The sequence below is a fragment of the Oryx dammah genome, unplaced genomic scaffold (genome assembly GCF_014754425.2).
Source record: "Oryx dammah isolate SB20612 unplaced genomic scaffold, SCBI_Odam_1.1 HiC_scaffold_12, whole genome shotgun sequence".
NCBI classification, from domain to species: Eukaryota; Metazoa; Chordata; class Mammalia; order Artiodactyla; family Bovidae; genus Oryx; species Oryx dammah.
The window spans coordinates 4,860,610-4,877,161 of NW_024070196.1; the positions used below are offsets into that span (position 1 = coordinate 4,860,610).

Genomic DNA, 16,552 nt, shown 5'->3' on the forward strand with positions numbered 1-16,552 from the left:
CAAACATCATACACAACTCCTTTACATATGGACAGCAAGGACTAACTAGATTTTCAGCAGGGAAAGCTTTCCAGTCTAAGTTTGATTCACTAACTGATTATCAGGAACATATCTGAACAAATAAAAACTTTGATCATATCAATTTTAGAACTGAATATATGAGGTATATTATTTGAGAATTCTGACCTTGTTAAAAAATACTGTTAAATTTCAAGTGGAAAAAAAAAGACAATGTAAATAGTTTCTCCAAATTTCTTTTTGGTAATGCAAACAAACAAAAAGTGTTTATCTCACTATTACGTAATTCTTCTAGGCAATGCTGTCATTCTTTCATCTTCTTATTCTTACTCATTTTTAACATAGTAGGGAAAAACTGATGAGTAATAATGAAATAATTCCTAAGATGAGGAAACAGCAAAATGTCTTAGGATATAGGAAAACAAGATCATTAAGATCCCATACTGTGTATTTGATCTCCAATGGACTCAACTCATATGGTAGTTGCAAGATAAAACATTTATTCTATTTTTAAAAATTAGTAAATTTATCATTAGAAGATCTCTAAGAAAGAATAAAAGTCATAAAACATCAATCCTCACAAAGAGAAATGCTCAAATAAGAAACTCAAAAAATTAAAACTCAGTCCTCTAACTTTCCTGGTGGAAGGTTAAAGAATCCATCAGCCAATGCAGGAGACATGGGTTCAATCTCTGGTCCAGGAAGATCCCACATGCTGCAGAGCAATTAAATTTGTGTGCCACGATTACTGAACCTGTGCTCTGGAGCCCAGGAGCCATACCTACTGAGCTCATGTGCGGCAACTCCTAAAGCCTGAGGACTCCAGAGCCCGTGCTCTATCACAAGAGAAGCCACCAAAAGCCTACGCAGCAATGAAGAGCCACCAAAAGTAAAAAATCAACACAAAAATAAAGTTAAGAAAAAAATAAAGTTATTAAAAAATAAAACTGGGTCCAACAGACTTGAATCCCCTTCATGGATCACTGCCTTGTCACAGAGAAGGGGCTGTGTAACTCAATGAAATTATGAGCTACGCTGTCCATGCAGGGCCACCCAAGACAGACAGGTCATAGTGAAGAGTTCTGACAAACTGTGGTCCACTGGAGAAGGGAATGGCAAACCACTCCAGTATTCTTTCCTGGAGAACCCCATGAAAAGGCTAAAAGACAGGATGCTGGAAGATGAGCTCCCTAGGTCGGAAGGTGTCCAATATGCTACTGGGGAAGACTGGAGGACAATTTCTAACAGTGCCGGTAAGAATGATGTGCCGGGGCCAAAGCCAGAATGATGCTCAGATGTGGATGTGTCTGGTGGTGAAAGTAAAGTCTGATGCTGTAAAGAACAATATTGGATAGGAACATGGAATGTTAGGGCCATGAATCAAGGTAAACTGGATGTGGACAAGCAGGAGATTTAAAGTCTGAACATCAACAACTTGGGCATCAGTGAACTAAAATGGATGTGAACAGCAGAATTTAATTCAGATAAACATTATATCTACTACTGTGGGCGAGAATTCCTTGTAAGAAACGGAGTAGCCCTCACAGTCAACAAAAGAGTCTGAAATACAGTACTGGGGTGCAATCTCAAAAATGACAGTATGATCATGGTTCGTTTCCAAGGAAACCATTCAACATCACAGTAAGGCAAGTCTATGCCGCAACTACTGATGGTGAAGATTGGTATGACCTAAATCAAATCCCTTATGATTATATACTGGAGGTGACAAATCGATTCAAGGGATTAGATCTGATAGAGTGCCTGAAGAACTATGGACTGAGGTTTATAAAACTGTACAGGAGACAGTGACCAAAACCATCCCAAAGAAAAAGAAATGCAAGAAGGCAAAGTGGTTATCTGAGGAGAGTTTATAAACAGCCGAGGAAAGAAAGAGAATCAAAAGATAAGGGAGAAAGGGAAAGATATATCCAAATGAATGCAGAGTTCCAGAGAACAGCAAGGAGAGATAAGAAGGTCTTCTTAAATGAATAATGCAAAGAAATAGGAAAACAATAAAATGGAAAAGACTAGAAATCTTTTCAAGAAAGCTGGAGATATCAAGGGAACATTTCATACAAGGACAGATCCTTACCATTTTTGTCTTTTATCATGCCTAACAGAAGTAGAAGAAATTAAAAAGAGGTGGCAAGAATACACAGAAGAACTATACAAGAAAGGTCTTAATGACCTAGATAACCATGATTGTGTGGTCACTCACCTAGAGCAGGATATCCTTAAGTGTGAAGTCAAGTGGGCCTTAGGAAACATTACTATGAACAAAGCTAGTGAAGGTGATGGAATTCCAGTTGAGCTATTTCAAATCCTAAAAGATGATGCTGTGAAAATACTGCACTCAATATGCCAGCAAACTTGGAAAACCCAGCAGTGGGCGAGTTTTCATTCTAATCCCGAAGAAGGGCAATGCGAAAGAATGCTCAAACTACCACACAATTGCACTCATTTCACACGCTAGCTAGTCTACGCTCAAATTACTTCAAGCTAGGCTTCAGCAGTATATGAACTGAGAAGTTCCAGATGTACAAGCTGGGTTTAGAAAAGGCAGAGGAACCAGAGATCAAATTGCCAACATTCATTGGATTGTGGAGAAAGCAAAGGAGCTCCAGAAAAACATCTACTTCTGCTTCACTGACTACACTTAACCCTCTGACTGTGGGGATCACAACAAACTGTGGAAAATTGTTAAAGTGATGGGAATACCAGACCACCTTACCCGTCTCCTGAGAACCCTGTATGCGGTTCAAGCAACAGTTAGAACTGGACATGGAACAGTGACCTGGTTCAGAATTGGGAAAGGAGTAAGGCTGTATATTACCTTATTTGTTTAACTTCGATGCAGAGTACATCATGCGAAATGCCGGACTGGGTGAATCACAAGTTGGAATCAAGACTGCCAGGAGAAATATCAACAACTTCAGATATGTATATGATATCACTCAAATGGCATAAAGTGAAGAAGAACTATAGAGACTCTTAATGAGAGTGAAAAAGTTGGCTTGAAATTCAACACTCAAAAACCTAAGATCATGGCATGGAGTCCCATCACTTCACAGCAAACAGAAGAAGAATAAGTCAAAACAGTGACAGACTTGATTTTCTTGGACAACAAAATCACTATGGATGGTGACTGCAGCTAAGAGATTAAAAGATGCTTGCTCCTTGGAAGGAAAGCTACGACAAATCTAGACAGTGTATTAAAAAGCAGAGTCATCACTTTGCCAACAAAGATCTATATAGTCAGGGCTATGGTTTTTCCAGTAGTCATGTATGGATGTGAGAGATGGACTATAAAGAAAGCTGAAAGCCGAAGAACCGATGCTTTCGAATTGTGGTGCTGAAGAAGACTCTTGAGAGTCCCCTGGACAACAAGGAGACCCAACCAGTCAATCCTAATAAGTCCTGAATAGTCACTGGAAGGACTCCAATCCTTTGGTCACCTGATGGGAAGAGCTAACTCACTAGAAAAGACCCTGATGTTGGGAAAGATTGAAGGCAAAAGGAGAAGCAGGTGGTAGAGGATGAGGCAGTCAGACAGCATCACTGACTCAATGGACATGAATTAGAGCAAGTTCTGGGAGACAGTGGAGGACAGAGGAACCTGGTGTGCTATAGTCCATGGGGTTGCAAAGAGCTGGACATGACTTAGAAACTGAACAATAACTAACGATGGACCTGAATACTCCCAGGTTTTTTTTTTAAAGGACTTCATATCTGTAAAAGAAAGGTAATACAAGTACTACTAAGACTGAGCATTAGAGGAGCTAACACACATGTAAGCAACTTAGAGCTGTATCTGATGTATAGTAAGTCCCCAGTTGGCGTTAAGTATTATAATTAATAGACTCTACTCAATGTAGCTTCACTGATAACACTGCTGTACTTCCCCAGACCCTATACTCTGATCATCTCTTTCCATACTGTGGGGATTTTTTTCTGGGTCACACCTTCAAAAGCTCTCACTTAAAGAGACAGGCAGAGATCAGGAAGAGACAAAAAGGCCTGAATATAAATTCCACTTCCATCTTTTGTTTTTCATGATTTTATAAAAACTACCTAACCATCTTGGCCTCCATTTCCTCATCTATAAAATCAGGATAACATTTCTTCCAGTGTTATTAGAGAAATTACATGATATAATGGCTAAAAAGCACTCCGCCCATCACACTGAAATTGTGGATACTCAGTAATAACAGCTGCGATAACTCAGCTTCCTAAATATTAGTTTCATTCTTCTTTTTGTCTAGTGACTCAGTTAGAACTGAATCTCAATATTTATCTCAATATTGTCATCTCTAGCCAAACTTTCTTTGTCCAAGATTCTAGATTCTTAACAAATAATTTAATGCTCTAAATGATCTAACTTCTCAAGTTATTTGTCTATAGGGGATTTTCGTAGAAAAGGGATTTCTACATTTTTTGGTTCCAGGTGAGGAAAAAAAGACATAAAAGGAGTAATTTAAGATATCATTAGATGGGACGTCGCTGGTGGTCTGGTGATTATGAGTCCATCTTGCAATTCAGAGGACATAGGTTCTATCCCTGGTCCAAGAAGATCTCATATGTGGCAGAGCAACTAAGCCCGTTTGCCACAACTAGTGAACCCACAGGCTGCAACTACTGAAGCCTCTGCACTTCAGGGCCCATACTCCCAGTAAGAGAAGCCGCCGCAGTGAGCAGCCAGCACACCACAGCCACAGAGCAGCCCCTGCCTGCTGCCACTGGAGAAAACCCACATGCAGCGACAAAGAGCCAGCCAAAAAAAAGAGAGCATAGGAAATTAATAATGCTTTCTGCTGCATACTCATACAGATACACACAGAAAAATAATTTCATTCTAAAATTCATAATTTATACTAATGAAAACGTGTATCACAAATTAAGTCAACTAAGTATTGTTTCGGAGAAGGCAATGGCACCCCACTCCAGTACTCTTGCCTGGAAAATCCCATGGATGGAGGAGCCCGGTAGGCTGCAGTCCATGGGGTCGCTAAGAGTCAGACACGACTGAGTGACTTCACCTTTCACTTTTCACTTTCATGCACTGGAGAAGGAAATGGCAACCCACTCCAGTGTTCTTGCCTGGAAAATCCCAGGGATGGGGGAGCCTGGTGGCTGCCGTCTATGGGGTCACACAGAGTCGGACACGACTGAAGTGACTTAGCAGCAAGTATTGTTTAGCACATTCAGAGACTAGGTAAGAGATTTTCAACTTGCTGTGCTAAGTTGCTTCAGTTGTGTCCGACTCTGCAAACCAATGGACAACAGCCTGCCATGCTCCTCTGTCCAGGAGATTTCCCAGGCAAGAATACTGAATACGATTGCCACTTCCTCCTCCACGGGATATTCCTGACCCAGGGATCACACCTGTGTCTTCTGCAGTGGCAGGCAAGTTCTTTACCACTAACGCCACCTGGGAAGCCCCGAGATTTTCAACAGGTGCCTGAATTTACTTTTTACCCACCACCAGTTATTTACATGATTATATAGGATTCTTTCTAGGCTCAAGCAGGCTGAGTACTGTTTTTCCTTTCCTCTAACCAAGTTCCCTTTCCCTGAAATCTCCAGCTGACATTTTCTTTGGATCAGTATTTTAAGAAAAGTCAGCTGAGCCTTCTTGAAAATTATCTGAAATATCATAAAGAATACCACAAGATTCCAATTTTATTAGAGTTCAACAAATCAGGAATGTAACAAATTGCCTCTTAGAACACTCCTATTGCCATTTTCACCCCTCTCCCCTCCGATAGTTATTTCAAATAATCTTACATGGAGTTCTAGTGATTTTAAACTCAGGTCAGCAAACGCATCTCCAAGTTGCCTTTGGGTGTGCACCATCTGGAAAAGCTGGGTCGACAGGGTCTGAGCCAGTTTTAGAATATTTTCGTATTTTTTCTTGTTATCTCTTAATATATCAATCTGAGCTTCAAGTTCAAGGTCCACAGTTCTTGATCCACGGCCCAGCTTCTCAGAGATAATTTGTCGAGTGCACTAAAAGTAGAAAGATGTATTTTGTTTAGGAAAAAAAGAAAAAAAGATAAAAGCAGTAATCCAAAGTGCAAACACTGAAGCAAAGGGTATACACCATTTCTAGCTTCAAACAAGCTAGCCTAACAAACTGCAAACTTTCAGTCCCCTTTAGACGTTCATCAGGACTCAGAAAGTAAATTTACCAATTATGCTTATTAACTATTACTAATCAGAGAGATTTTCAAAACTTACCTAGCTAATTTGTATACTGCCAGATGAGTTCTCTCATGTAATCATATTTCAAACTTTGTGCATTTTGGTAGATGATTTAAAACAACTGACAAACTTAGCATTGATTTAAGAATACTGGACTATTAATATAGGAATAATAATAGAGTGCCTGATGAACTATGAAATGAGGTTCATGACACTGTACAGGAGACAGGGATCACCATCCCCATGGAAAAGAAATGCAAAAAAGCAAAATGGCTGTCTGGGGAAGCCTAGCTGTGAAAAGAGAAGTGAAAAGTAAAGGAGAAAAGGAAAGATATAAGCATCTGAATGCAGAGTTCCAAAGAACAGCAAGAAGAGATAAGAAAGCCTTCTTCAGCGATCAGTGCAAAGAAATAGAGGAAAACAAGGGAATGGGAAAGACTAGAGATCTCTTCAAGAAAATTAGAGATACCAAGGAAACATTTCATGCAAAGATGGGCACAATAAAGGACAGAAATGGTATGGACCTAACAGAAGCAGAAAATATTAAGAGGTGGCAAGAATACAAGAAGAACTGTACAAAAAAGATCTTCACGACCCGGATAATCACGATGGTGTGATCACTCACCTAGAGCCAGACATCCTGGAATGTGAAGCCAAGTGGGCCTTAGAAAGCATCACTATGAACAAAGCTAGTGGAGGTGATGGAATTCCAGGGGAGCTGTTTCATATCCTGAAAGACGATGCTGTGAAAGTGCTGCACTCAATATGCCAGCAAATTTGGAAAACTCAGCAGTGGCCACAGGACTGGAAAAGGTCAGTTTTCATTCCAATCCCAAAGAAAGGCAATGCCAAAGAATGCTCAAACTACTGCACAATTGCACTCATCTCACATGCTAGTAAAGTAATGCTCAAAATTCTCCAAGCCAGGCTTCAGCAATACGTGAACTGAGAACTGCCTGATGTTCAAGCTGGTTTTAGAAAAGGCAGAGGAACCAGAGATCAAATTGCCAACATCTGCTGGATCACGGAAAAGCAAGAGAGTTCCAGAAAAACATCTATTTCTGCTTTATTGACTATGCTAAAGCCTTTGACTGGGTGGATCACAATAAACTGTGGAAAATTCTGAGAGAGATCAGAATACCAGACCACCTGACCTGTCTCTTGAGAAATCTGTATGCAGGTCAGGAAGCAACAGTTAGAACTGGACATGGAACAACAGACTGGTTCCAAATAGGAAAAGGAGTCCGTCAAGGCTGTATATAGTCACCCTGCTTATTTAACTTCTATGCAGAGTACATCATGAGAAACGCTGGACTGGAAGAAACACAAGCTGGAATCAAGACTGCTGGGAGAAATATCGATAACCTCAGATATGCAGATGACACCACCCTTGTGGCAGAAAGTGAAGAGGAACTCAAAAGCCTCTTGATGAAAGTGAAAGAGGAGAGTGAAAAAGTTGGTTTAAAGCTCAACATTCAGAAAACGAAGATCATGGCATCTGGTCCCATCACTTCATGGGAAATAGATGGGGAAACGGTGGAAACAGTGGCAGACTTTATTTTTTGGGCTCCCAAATCACTGCAGATGGTGACTGCAGCCATGAAATTAAAAGACGCTTACTGCTTGGAAGAAAAGTTATGACCAACCTAGACAGCATATTCAAAAGCAGAGACATTACTTTGCCAACAAAGGTCCGTCTAGTCAAGGCTATGGTTTTTCCTGTGGTCGTGTATGGATGTGAGAGTTGGACTGTGAAGAAGGCTGAGCACCGAAGAATTGATGCTTTTGACCTGTGGTATTGGAGAAGACTCTTGAGAGTCCCTTGGACTGCCAGGAGATCCAACCAGTCCATTCTGAAGGAGATCAGCCCTGGGATTTCTTTGGAAGGAATGATGCTAAAGCTGAAATTCCAGTACTTTGGCCACCTCATGGGAAGAGTTGACTCATTGGAAAAGACTCTGATGCTGGGAGGGATTGGGGGCAGGAGCAGAAGGGGACGACCCAGGATGAGATGGCTGGATGCCATCTCTGACTCGATGGACGTGAGTCTGAGTGAACCCTGGGAGTTGGTGATGGACAGGGAGGCCTGGCGTGCTGCGATTCATGGGGTCGCAAAGAGTCGGACACGACTGAGCGACTGAACTGAAGCCAAAGCATGTGGTACTTTCCATAGCTATCCAGATATAATAGTCTGCTGAAAACCAAGAAGCCAGAATTCACTGAAGGAACTTGGCAGACTGGGCAGAATGAAAGAAATGTCTACTTTTGTCTGAGTGGTCATTTTTTTTTACAGAAATAATGGTGATAAGCAGACAGTAAGGTCAAAAGTTTAATGAGGAAATTTTTTTTTTGTTTCCAGGAAGCTATGGCAATGGGAAAAGTAAGGCAAGAGTATAAGGCATCAAATCTGGACACCTTAAACAAGTTTTGAAACTGAACTTACAGAGCTTATATTCCAATACAGATAACTAACCACTCTCAAGGAAATCTAAGTAATCTGGAGGTGAGAATGCTACAGACAGCCTCTGTGGGCCTTTGTAAAGAAAGCTGCAGTGAGAAAACAAAGTTGAGAGGCATTTCCCCACTCATCAGGGTCCCAGAGCAAGTTTCTCATAGGATCACCAAAGAATAGAATTTTATTTAAGTTGCTTCCTAGTAAATACTGAAATTGAAGTGTAAAATCGAAGGTATATATTATATACCTTCGGTATAATGGAGAAGGAAATGGCAACCCACTCCAGTGTTCCTGCCTGGAGAATCCCAGGGACAGGGGAGCCTGGTGGGCTGCTGTCTGTGGGGTCACACAGAGTCAGACACGACTGAAGCGACGTAGTAGTAGTATATATTATAAAGCAAGTTTAAAACAGAAGACAATTAAAAATTCTCAGTTCTTTACCCCAAAGTCCCTGAAAATGCAGATGACTTACCATGATCTGTGGTCCTTATGGATCAGCTTTCCATATAACTTAATGATTTATTTTGAGGATAAAAGGACAAATGGGGCAAAGTTAAACAGGCAGGAAAAAGCAAAAGTAAATTATTGCTCTACAGAGATTTCCTACTTGGAAGAGGATAAAATAATGATAAATAGGGTATAAAATACCATGAATCAGCACCGCACAGGTCATGAATTTACAAGATAGTCACTGGATACTATTAGTATTTAAACAGCACGTAGAGCTCAGAATAAAATAATGAGGTACAAGGAAAAGAATAAGCTAATGGCAGCAAAAGACAGATACGATATTAAGAAAGTTGTTAAGACTGAAGGATAGGGAAGAAGGGAGCATAAAAGTAAATATCAGAACCTGAACAGTGGAAACAGATAAACTAGTAAATAAATAAGACAATACGGTAAGAAAGCCAGGAATGAAAGTTTAAAAGATACTGGCTTTAAGCCAACAAATATTAGTTTGCTAAAGGTATGAACACTGGTGGCAAGTTCTTAAAACACTTTTAAAAAGAATTTAATGTTTGGAAGAGACATTAAATAGGTCTGAATGCTAAAACTGAGGTTATTCTTTAAAAAACAAGACAGACTTCTACAAGTACCCTACATTCTATATTTGCAAAATACAAAAATGATAAACCAGAGTTTATTATTCACACTGATTCCTGCAGATGAGAAAAAATAAGAAAATAAATAAATTTTGGATTCAAACTGGAATAAGATCAGGTAGATTAAAATAATATTTAAGAAAATAGGTTCAAGGCCTAAACTTAAAATCACTTCTATTACATATTTGGTTTTAATCAACAGACTAACCTTGGAGCCAATATTAGCACTTCATTTATTAAACACCAATAAAGAAGTGCTAATATTCTCTTTGAGTGAAAGCTTTAAAGTGTCTGCAAGAGAACAGAAGAAACTAAAAACCAAAATCATGAAGAAACTAAGTCCATGAAAGAGAATCAAAGTCATAGCCAGAATCAAATTCCTCAGAGTACCATGGATAATAAGCACGAATCAGAATCAACAGTTGAAGGATTATCCTAATGACAATGAATGTCTTATGTCAGCTCATAATTTGGACTAAAAAGGTTAAAAAGACAGAACCGAGTTGTATGTCAGTCCAGACACACTGAGCTACAAACTCCATAAAATCATGTAAGCTAGGACTTTCTCTCTTTTGACTTAGATTGAGATACACAAATTATGCTGATGAAAAAAATTTTTCAGTTAAAAATAAAATGATCACTCTGAAAGAATGATAACTCCTTCACACCGTACTATGCCATGTGTATACATTATGAAGTCTGGTTATTTTCAATAACAGAAAATGTGAATGTGGTATATTTATGTAGAAAAAAAGTAAAAGTGTTAGTTGCTCAGTTGTGTCCGATTCCTTGCGACCCTATGGACTCCTACCGACCACCAGGCACCTCTGTCCATGAATTCTCCAGGCAAGAATACTGGAGTGGGTAGCCATTCCCTTCTTCAGGGGATCTTTCCGACCTAGGGACCAAACCTGGGTGTCTTGCATTGCAGAAGGATTCTTTACCATCTGAGCAACCTGGGAAGCCCCATGTTAAGGTAGAGATAACTATAAACTAATAATGATTCAACTCTGATTACTGTAGAAGTAAAAGAAGAAAAGAACAGTTGATAAACACACACATACAGGAAAAAAAAAAAGATAAGCAACAGGAAAACACAGAAGAGAGGAAGGCCAAAATGACAAAAAATTAAACTTGATCATTTGTCAAATTAGGATTATTAGGATTTGTTCAAAAATAAGACCTGTACTCCTTAGGCTCAAGATGTGTGGCTAAATTTTAGGAATAAATGAACAAAGGAATGACTGAATAAATGAATTTAATAAATAAATAAGTGAGACTCAGTCTGGTATGAAAGATAAACAAGTGAAATGATAGGGAGTATGAAGGGGAATTTCAGGCAGTGGGCAAATACAGAACAAAGCTGTAGAGATGTGAGAAAGCCCAGCTTGGTTAGGAAATCTCTGGATAAGCTGGTAGGGACCATGAGATCTGCGGGTGGAAGAGAGCAGCAGCAGGATAAAAATGGAAAGGTAGATGGGGACTGAGGGAAGGAATTAAGCAAACCGAACCGTGTCAGGCAGAGCAGAATCTGTAGGATGAGAGAATTTGTTGAGAAGCTACTACAGTAATGTAAGAGAATAATCACATGGCTGTGAAGGCTAAGATGGAGACAAGGATAAAGTCAAATAATATTAAAGAGGCAGAGGCCATTTAATAATTAACTGGGCATGTGGAATCAGTGAGAAGATGAAGTAGACATCTGAATATGTGGATGAACTGCTGTGATATGAAGGAGTACAAAAGAAAAAACAGTGTTCATGGAATGAGAGAATCCACATCCTTGAGAACAAAAGGGTCAGTGGGCAAATAGAATATCCTGAATAAGAACAGTTCAGCAGGCATCAAGTTTTGATGGCTACCACTGGCATTTCTCAGTTCTACATTGACATGAGCTAAATGATTTTTGGAAAGTTTCATGCAGCAGTTTCAGGGCACTTTTATCATCTTAAGAAAACCTGTACTTTTGTGGAAAATTGCAGATCATACTTAAAAAATACTAACTGAAAAGATAAATGCACTTCTGTATTGCTCTTTAGAAGATACATAAGAGACTCCTGTATAAAAATACAGACAATTCCTGATTCACAAACCACTAGGCCCACTACCAATTCAAAAACAGAGCGAGTGTTAACGCTGATGCTCTAAATAGAACTGTTAGGGTTTCCATCCACGTAACTATTCTACAAATTCTACTGTCTCATCCCTGTTAAGATTCAAAGGCACTAAGTGAACCTGGGGTTTGAGCTATCTATTTGTAACACATCAAATTTAGCTGTATTGCTTTAGAGTAAATTTTGCTTATTTGCTTTAGGAGAATGTAAGAAAACTAATCAATACTTACTCTGAAGTAATACACTTACCAACAATAAAGCTTTGAAACCCAACTCATATACTGTCTGTACAATTTAGTGCTTAGTTATTACAGTAAGATCAGAGAATTTCAAACTCTGGAAAACTAATATACCTCTCTTGACATTCTGCTGCTATAAAGTATCAAAAAGATGGAGGTTGTGACAAACATATCTATGGCAGTTCTATAGCTAAATGTGCTCCCAGACAACATATCTCTTCTTTAATTATGTGTTATCTGTCAGTTAGTAAGAACTTTAGTAGCTCTTTTTAGAACTCAACCTACTGACTTGTTAAACTACATTTATGCAAAGATCAGTAAGACAAAATACTTTATTTTTAATTGTATATTTATGTTTAAAGAGCATGATTCTCTCCTATACATTTATATAATTGGAAAATAGTAACTTGAGTAACATTCAAATGAAATTCTTAGAGCTACTTGGGGTGGAAATATTTTAAAAACTGACGCACCTTGTAGGTGTTTAGACTCCATTTTCTGACAAGCTCGAGCTTCTCCATTGCGGGATTCTTAGTCTCGTCTGCTAGAAGAACTGGACCGCTTTTTGCGTGTGTGCTCTGGCCACCTGTAACGTCAGAACAAAAGATAAAAATGCAAGCCACATAGACAAGTAGGAAGAAAACAAAATACTGACGCAGTTCAAATTAAACTACTTATGCATTTAAAGAAATAAGAAGGTTCCCACAAAGTAAAGGACCAGAACTTCTTGGAATCATTTTAAGGATGATTTTCTGATACTGTAAAAAAAAAATTCTTTGGTTTGTCCATCTTCTTTAAAAAAAAAAAAAAAATGCTGCAATAGGCCTTCTTCTCTAAACTGCTATTTACTTCAAGGAAGATAAAATTTCCACAATTTATCTTATAACCTAATAATTCTTTAAAAAATTGTTATTAAAAATCTGAAAGGCTCACACTCTTCACAGTGATCTCCTTTCATTATACTACACAGAAGAGAGCAACAACACAATGTTACCAAAATTTTGGAGGGTTTAAAAATACTGTAACTTTAGATAGTCATCAAAAATAGCTTACTGTAGTATAAGAGGTTTTGTTAAAACAAGACCTTCATTGTGCTTCATTTTTTTGTCAAGAAACTCAGCACATCCCCCAAAGCCATAATTAATACAGGCAGTATAAAGCCCTGATAATGTATTACTCCAACAATTAAGAAATTCTGACATAACAGCAACTCCACAACTATACAGTTCCTCACAGTAAAATATGTTTCACAGAAGAACATACTTAGTAACATTTATGATGCTAATAACTTGGGATAGAAACATCATAATTTTAAAATAACAAGTTTTTAAAAAGACAAATGAAAATATTTTATAAAATGGTTTTAAAAGGTTAGAGTCAGCAAAAATTTCTTCTCTCACCCCTACAGCCAGGCCAGGCTTTACCACAGTTTTACCATTATCTAAGAAGGAGAACAGTATATAAAATCAAATGCATTTAAGAGTTTACAAAATTCTCACATAAACAAAATATAAGATATTAACATTTCATGTAAAAAGAAACACAGAGTTTACTTTCTGCCCTGTTTTTATAGTCCAGCAATATTAAAGTGAAAAGCAAATCCAATGCAAAGAAATAGGTTTTTCCCAGTACTTTTCACTTGGCATAACTGGAAAATTACGTAGTATTCTGATGCAATTTGACAACTAGTTGTTAAGTCAAAGTTGAAGAAAGGAAGACACAACCTTTTCCACTTGATTCATTCCAAATCATGAACAACCCAACTGTTGAAAGTCCTTTTTTATTTAAGTGAAAACAGATGGCAGAGCTGCAAAGCCAAGAGTTTAGGATCAAACAAGTAAAGCAACATTTTCCAGAGCAAAGAAAAAAAAGGTAGATTAAAAATGAATCAAACTTTAATGTGTTTTTTTCTTGTAAAGTTAATTACATTTCATGTTTGAGATTGTGCCTAATAAACTTTGAAAAGCCAGAAAGATAAGCTATGGCTAGAGAGATTACTTTCCTGCTAAAAAAAAAAAGGGGGGGGGGGCAGCCACCAAAAAAGCCAGAATAGCACACACCTAAGAATATAAAGCAAGCGATTTGAAACTGAGTGAGTTAGTTTAGCTTCAGCAGTATCAAGAAGGGCTTTATCCAATCAGGACAGTGAATACCTGCAGGAACAATTAAATCACTTCCTTGCTGAGTCAGTCGACTAGCTGCCACCCTGCTAGGAGACATAACAGATGGCAGAGGCGGTGCAGGGGAACCTGAAAAGGGCAGACATTTCATGTGAAAATGCTTCTCTTCCTCCACAATATACATTCTGAATATAGCTGTACTGACATTTCCTTTAAAATATTCAAAAAAAGGATTAAAAGCTGGGAACTAATATATTTGCTGTCATGCAGAAATGGATGCTACCAGGATGAGCTCTTATCTAAACTTTTCATAGAACTATTAAAACCAAACAAAACACATAACTGTAAGAAGAAACTTGGTAAGATCATGTTTAATCAGTACTTTACCTGGACTTTGCTATTTTCAAATCAATTAAAAGTATGTGATTAAAGGACACAGCTGACGGTTTTAAAGCTTAACTCAACATTTTATAACTTACTACTCTAACATAGGGAGGAAAGCTCAAGTAGAAATCCAAAGGCATATAACACTTGTATCAAATTTATCATTAACATTCACAGAAATGTGAATGACTCACCCTTCACAGAAATTATAGCCAAAAATTTCAAATCATAAATCAAGTGTCACCTAGTATAGATTATTGCTACTCATAGTATGGATGCAAGGGGTTTCCGTCAATTATGTCATCTCAGAGCTCATCAGAAATACAGACCTACTTAACTAGAATCTGCATTTTCACAAGATCTTTAGGTGATTTGTACGTGTTTTGAAGCCTGAGAAGTGATAATACAGAGTATTATTCTGATTAATCATAAGACTTCTGAAGCTTTTAAAATATACCTGAGACATTCCACAAGATCTACTGATTATCACTGAAACAGGTTATCTTTAGAGCTTTTCTGGGAGGCGGGGGGGAGTTTTAGCTTTTTTATTAGATTGATTTTCTGCTTTTATTTATTAGATAAGTAAAAATAGCATATATTTAAGGTATAAAAAGTGATTTTTTGATGTATGTATACACTGTGAAATGATTACATCCATCACCTCACATAGTTACCATCTTTGTGTGTGTGGTGAGAAAACCTGAGATCTATCAGCAAATTTCAAGTATACATTATTATTAACCACAGTCACCATGCTACTCATTAGGCAACAGTAGTTTTTTAAAAGCTACTTATTCTCAAACACAGCTAAGTTTGAGAACCTGAGGAAAGAATACAATTTTGGAATGAAACACACTGAGTTTTAAAATTCTAACTCTGGGTTTGAAATTCTGGCTCTATTTATCAAATAGTATCAGGAACACCCTGGCAAATTACTCAACATCTCTGAGCCTTAATTTTTTTTAAAAAGTAAGAAAAACTGAGTACCCAACATTGTTGCTAATGTCCAGCATAAAACTGTACAGCTTCAATTGACTATTTTTAAATTCTAAAGGTTGTACGTCTTTAGGGAAGTGACCGCTGAAAACAAACTGAAAAGATTATTAACATCCTTCACATTTAGCTGAATATATTTTAATGTTTCTAAGATAATTACAACTATACTCTTTTCCGGTTTTCACATAACATATCAAATGTCAACTTTCTCATATCCCAGATATACTAAGTTCTGATCAGGAACAGTCACCAGTTTTAATAATATGGAATACTCAATCTGGACTGAATCTAACATTAAAATCCAAAACACACAATGTATCTAAATAGAACGGCATTACCTTTCAAAATGAGATACCTGTCTTTCATAAAAAAAAATTCTGTTGAACCACAAAATTTTAAAACTGGAAGGGACAACAGAAATCAACTAGTTTGATGCTAACTACAGGAAAAAAGAGGCTCAGAGAGCTTTGAACAGCTTCTTATTAGATTCTCAGATGTTCTGAATCCATACCATAATACCTCTATTATTAAATTCAATACAAAAACATCAATCCATAAATTACTTGTTAAGCTGGAAGGCATTTAATGGATTATCCAATGCAATCACTATTTAAAACAAAAACTCTATCTCTACTATTACATAAAGAAGAGTTCAATAAACGATGACTACTATAATTCCATTTCGTGATAATCCCAGGAACAGAGCTCTGTTGTTCTGGCTATTATTATTTATTAATCTTGCATAAGAAATAACCCCATGATTTAACATGAGATATGTATAACATATATGTCACAAGTGATACAGAACTTTCCAAACTACAGTAGCAAAAAGACGTAGTGCTGAGGTAAGTAGATACCTTCAACTATTTGATTTATTTTCAAGGGTTAATTGTTCTCTGTTTAAGTCAGACTAATTTAGTTA

The 16,552-nt window shown here is 37.6% G+C and overlaps 1 protein-coding gene across 8 annotated transcripts in view; it reads right to left on the minus strand.

Annotated features, from left to right (window-relative positions):
* ARFIP1 (ADP ribosylation factor interacting protein 1) overlaps positions 1-16,552 on the minus strand; it is a 138,843-nt gene that overhangs the window by 45,256 nt on the left and 77,035 nt on the right. For 6 of the 8 annotated variants that reach the window (XM_040251434.1, XM_040251432.1, XM_040251435.1 and 3 more), the window contains 3 exons: positions 14,284-14,379; positions 12,604-12,716; positions 5,803-6,024 (listed from right to left, as the gene is read on the minus strand). In XM_040251434.1, coding sequence (XP_040107368.1) covers positions 5,803-6,024; positions 12,604-12,716; positions 14,284-14,379 — 431 coding nt within the window. The remainder of the gene's footprint in view (positions 1-5,802; positions 6,025-12,603; positions 12,717-14,283; positions 14,380-16,552) is intronic. The other 2 variants (XM_040251439.1, XM_040251440.1) reach the window with 1 other exon arrangement.